Here is a 5,551-nt window from a genome sequence, read left to right as displayed (position 1 = left end):
ACTTATGCTTACTAAAAGTCCTTAAGCAAGTTGCTTGTTTTTGTCTAAAGTACATATTGCTTCCTCTCTATTGCTCTGAGTTTACTCAGCAGTTTATAGTATCCACATCATGGAGGATTTTTATTGCTCTTGTGCTAAAAACATGTTTCTCCTTATTGCTGAAATACTACTATTGGGGGAAATGGTTAGAAAAAGAAGGGGAAAAAAAAGAAAAAAAAGAAGACAAAAAAAATTTCTCCTAAGCTTTGAGGATGAATGTATGAAAAAAACTGACCACAATAATTTTTTCGCATCAGGATACAACCTGTTACTCACTTTGGGCCAAGTGTGTTAATAAATAAACATGAACTTCAATTCTTAAACTAAATTACATGTTAAAGAAAAAAACCACCTTTTGTCATTGCAATGGAGATATGAAAGCCACTTCACTGCACACAGAATGGTGAATGTAACCTCCCTGGTCTCATGCACGGCTGTTGTTTGATAGGCCAACAAAATATCAGAAACTGCAAGTTGGCTGGACTTCTGCCAGTTCCAGGAGGACCTTGGATGGATGCTGCCACCTCACCATACAGCACGGGGGCCTCCACTGTCATTCTGAGGGGACAGCAGAGAGTTCCTTAGCTCTGCAGGGTCTGAAAGGTGGCTGGCTGTCAAGCAATTCTTCTGTGTGAGCCCGGTAGGCAGCTCTGCACCCACAGCTCTGCCCCCATGTCCCAGAGCTCACTCAGAGGTGTGCTATGTAGCACCCATCCCGGTGCTACAGACTACAGTAAAGTTTGGCCTGGCAGCTGCAGGCAAACCTATGTTCAGTGGGATTTTCCAGCCTATGCTGCACAGCCTCACTTTTGGAACATATTTCTGGAAGAGGCAAAATCTTTACGGGAGGTCACAGCAGTATCTTTGGAGGCAGAATCATGTTTCTCATCTGTTTGTGGTGGAAGGTAACCATGCACAACTCCTCAAACAAGGGCAAATCATGTCCCTATGAGCCAGCTTTGTGGGATTGCTATAATTAATCCTTCTTTCCTCCGTTTGACTTGCTCTTCTCCTCAGGAGAGAAGCTTCCAATTACAAATCTCTCTGCTCTGGCACAAGGAAGAGGTCGGCTCCCCCGGCACACTGGAGAGCCTCTGCAGAATTGAGCAGTCTGTGGAGTGAGGAAGATGACAAGGACACGAGGTGAAACTGCATGAGAAGAGGGAATGACATTATCTCCCTCTGTGCTGTTTTTCTCTGGCTTCCCTACCACACAGGTGTTGCCTAGAGAAAAGCACTAATGCCTGTGAGGTTATCCAAGAGGATGAGAACACATCTGCATAAGGAAAACAACAGTTGCCCTCAGGACTGAATTTTGGTCACAGTTGTAGCTGCTCATCTTCATCATACTTTTAGCAATTTGATACAGAAACATAAACAAGGGAAAAAAGCAGGGAGAGCAAAGTTTGCATGACTTTAACTATTTTTTTTTTTTAAAGTGCCATCCTACATGATTCAGCCTCTCTACATTATTCATCTCATGACTTTTACTGCCATTATTTCCCAATAGTTTGCATACTTGCGAAACTGCACACATAGGTATCATGGATATTTATGAAGTATTTCCTATACAAAAATTGTAAGAAAATTCAATGACTAGAGTTTCAGTAACATTCATATGTAGATAAAGAACACTGATACCCTACACTGAGCAGAGGTCATAGTCTAACTTGCTGAGCATCTGTAAATCACAGGGAAGCCAGGGGAACTTCAAATTCACAGCCCTACTGGGTCATGCCATGCAATTATCATTAAACTAATCAGATTACCAAGTAAGAACCAAATATCATGAAGGTTGAACCAAATAAATAATGGAATTTAAACCCAGCATTGCAACCAAAATTAATTATTGCTCATAAAAATCTCTACAGAGCCTTGTTTACAGACAACTCACATTTGAGATTCAGCTTTGTGTATAGCATATGATTCTTAACGTCACAGAAACTTTGCCACAAAAAGCTACAGTCATCCAAACTTCCACGTGGAAAGGACAGATTCCATTTGGAAAAATCCAGACCAGCAGCACAGTTGTCTCTACTACCTCTACTACACAGGTATATTTTTTCATCAAACTGTAAATATTGCTATTTTTACACTTGAGTCTTGGAATTTTTTTTTTCAGATGGAAGGTATTGAAGCAACAATACAATATGCTGACTTTGACATTCAAGGGAGTATAACCTTCTGCTGATGCCAGGGCATGAACACCTTGAGTTCCCATCAGCACTAATGGAAGCGGTGCTCTGAACTCCCATGTGCTGACATGAGGGTACACCATAAGTTTCATGAAGACAGGTGCCAGGGAAGATTTTCTCTCTGACAATCGAGTAGTCTTCAAATCAGGAAAAAAATGCTTTATTTCTAGTGCATTTTAATGTGGCTTCAGTGGAAGGTTAGAAGCAGTTTGAAATTTAACCATTCACGAGAGGAAGCTCTGCTTTCTAGACCAGAACTATAATGAAGTCCTATAATGAAGTGAACAGACATGTGTACAGTGCAAAAAATGAAACTGCCAGAAAAGGAGAAAACACTGTTTCATCTTGCAGTCCTGGTTGCATATAATTATGAACCAGATATGCTTTGAGAATTTATAAATGTTGGTATTTAAAATTACATCGGAGAACAGCGAAAACAAATGGTAATAGTATTGACTTGGTAAAAAATGTAGGGGAACCATTTGATGTAGTGCTAAATATGTGCTGTGAGCAATCTATAGATTGTTTTTCTCATACTGTTCTGAAAAGATAAACTTGTCTAAGAAACCTAATCTATTACAAATGCATAGCTGAAAGAGGCCATATTGTTTTGTCAATTGCAAAGATACACCCCCGTCAGTTTTAAAATCAACAGCATAGCTCCAATGTCCCACATGCAAGGAAAAACGCATGTCTGATTTTTGAAAAGGAAAGCAACGCACATCTCTTGCTTTAGCATCCAGCCAGAACACATGAGAGAACAGGTAACTCTTGAAAACAATTGTCAACCTAATTCATGCTGAGATGTAAAATAAAAAGCTGCACGAGTACTTTCTCACTTCGAGCAAATTTGTTGCACTGATATTATTACAATAAATTCCATATAAATCAGTACAATTGGCCATTATTTTGAAGAGTGTTCTGATGATATACAGATGGGGTTACAGGACTTGGTTTGGGTTTTTTTTCTGTTTAAAAAAAAAAATAAAGAGGAAAAAATATCCAAACAACAGATTGTAACATGCAGTATGACTAAACTCAATCACATAAACAATTTTAAAGAAGTGTGCTGTTTCAATCTAATTTTAATTAGAAAACTTAATGTAAAATCATGGCAAACATGGCAAATTCTGGGTAATATGACAAAAAGACCCTGAGCAACATTATAAATCTGTTAAGAACTCTGATTATTTTGATTTTGGAAATCTTCCTTAAACCGCTCAATTGATTTCGGTCGCTGGGGTTTTCTCTGTTTACAAAAAGGTCAGTCCATCCTGTGGTTTTTATGTGAACCCATCACACACCATTTAATGAATGCATCTAAACCAAAGACAGAATGTCTGGAAAGCAACATGTTAAGGAGCGTCCTCGTGGCTGCCAATCAGACATCACTGGGTGATCTTGCCCTCTGAGACAGGTTAGAAGGAATACAGCCACAACAGACGAGCCAAAGTGCTTTCTGTATCTCCTGGTTTCTAAAAGCATATATGACAGGATTGATGATGGAATTGTAGGTAGCTGGCAGGAGGGTGGCATAGGTATATATAGAAGGATAGGTGTAATCTGCTATTAAAGAATAGAGTGTAAAAGGCATCCAGCAAGCAGCAAAGGTCCCCAAAATAATGGCCAAAGTAGACACTCCTTTTCGGGTGGTCACATAGTGGGAAGTGGCCAGGAAATGGTGTTGCAAGGCAATCTGATGGGCATGGCGCATCACGATTTTACAGATCTGGATGTAGAGCTGCAGCATGAGGGCAAACATAAGCAAGAAAGAGACCGAGAGGACAGCTGCATTATTTTTAGTGAGTGGTCTGATAACACTGCAGGTGGATTCATCTCTGAGGCAGTTCCAGCCCATTACAGGCAGCAGTCCAATACAGATAGATGCTCCCCAGAGCAATATAAGCATGACATAGGTAAAAGTGACAGTCCTCTCTGAATTGTAAGTCAGAGCATAATACAGGGAGAGGTAACGATCAACAGTGATGGCCAGCAAGCTGCCAACAGATGCTGAGAAAGAGGCAACAATCAGTCCAATCGTAACCAGTTTCGTAGCTTCTGACTGCAGAAGGTAGGCAAAGACAAAATTGATGATCAATCCAATGCCTGCTAAGAGATCTGCCAGCGCCAGGCTGCCTATCAGGAGGAACATGGGGGCGCGAAGGCTGGGATTATGGAAAATGATCAGAACCACAATGGCATTTTCGCAGGAGATAAGGGTCCCTGAAGTACACAAGACAATGTCCCAGGGGTTTACCAAAAGCTCTGGCTCAGGGTCTACGGCAGGAACCAGGGAGGAGCCTGCAGATGAGGCATTCTCTGTAGAGCTGGCTTCTACATGATCCTGAGGCAGCCAGCTCAAATTAACCTTCAGATCTTCATTCATTTTAACCCCTGTCTTCTTCAACAGAAAGACATTGTTTTTAATGTTCAGCCACAGCACCGGACACATCGCCCCCCCCGGAGCATGCAACGCCCTAGACACCAACACCAGCCTGATGTGCAGGCAGGCACTTGTTACATAAATGTGACAATAGAAAATAAAAACAAAACAAAAACAAAAAAAAAAAAAACGGGGGAGGGGGGAGGCTATTTAAAACTGCCCGAGATTACCCTCCAAGGGACCGGTGCACGGAGGCTGGGTGATCCTCGGGGTACCCTGCCCGGGAAGGGGGCACGGGCACGGGGGGCAGCCGTGGGGCGGCCGCAGCCCCTCCGAGCGCCGCGCTCTGGGCGGGGGCTGCGGGCCGGTGCCAGCCTCGCCAGCCCGCAGCGCCAATTCACCGCGGGGCTCTGCCGGCCACGGAGGGAGCGCACAGGGTGGGGAAGGAGGAGGGGAGGCGGAATATCTTTCCCCGACCCCCGGTGAGGAAACCCCGCCCGGGCTGGGGGGAGAGTGGGGCGATATCCTCTGAGAACTTGCAAACTCGACGCGGACACCACACACACACAGACACACACACGGATCCCCCACGCACCCCCAGCGGCGGATCACCTGGGCTGTCCCCCGGTGGCTCGGAGGAAGGATGGACGAAGGCCGCGCAGGGCGTGTGCGTGCGCCTGGGTGCGAGCGAGGGGGCGGGGGCGCGCCTCGTGCCCGCGCGCCTGCGCAGGTGCGCGCGTGGGAGGCGGTGAGGGGGGAAAAGGGGGCGGCCGCCCCCGGCCCGCTCCTCCCCCGGCCCCCAGGTACCCGGCTCCCACCGCCCGCTGCTCCACGGCTTTTCCCTCAGGCAGCAAGAGCCGCCTGAAATGATTTAAATGGAAATTATCCCCGTACTGTGGGGCTGGTCAAGTGCCGGCGGCGCGGGTTTGCCCGG

The 5,551-nt window shown here is 45.1% G+C and overlaps 1 protein-coding gene across 2 annotated transcripts; it reads right to left on the bottom strand.

The window, feature by feature from the left end:
- Positions 1-1,619: 1,619 nt before the first annotated feature.
- On the bottom strand, positions 1,620-5,265 carry GPR12 (G protein-coupled receptor 12). 2 transcript variants are annotated; one of them, XM_039718475.1, is made up of 2 exons: positions 5,230-5,265; positions 1,620-4,632 (listed from the first exon to the last, which is right to left on the bottom strand). In XM_039718475.1, the coding sequence occupies exon 2, from the start codon at positions 4,618-4,620 to the stop codon at positions 3,616-3,618; it is 1,005 nt and encodes a 334-aa protein (XP_039574409.1). In that variant the 5' UTR covers positions 4,621-4,632; positions 5,230-5,265; the 3' UTR covers positions 1,620-3,615. The 2 variants fall into 2 exon arrangements, with proteins under 2 accessions (XP_039574409.1, XP_039574408.1); XM_039718474.1 differs by lacking the exon at positions 5,230-5,265 and having other exon boundaries at positions 1,620-4,687.
- Between the last annotated feature and the right edge of the window lie 286 nt (positions 5,266-5,551).

The sequence above is a fragment of the Passer montanus genome, unplaced genomic scaffold (genome assembly GCF_014805655.1).
Source record: "Passer montanus isolate IOZ18808 unplaced genomic scaffold, ASM1480565v1 scaffold4, whole genome shotgun sequence".
Classification (NCBI taxonomy): domain Eukaryota; kingdom Metazoa; phylum Chordata; class Aves; order Passeriformes; family Passeridae; genus Passer; species Passer montanus.
Note: the sequence above shows the minus strand (reverse complement) of the source record. Positions and strands in the feature narration are given on the sequence as shown.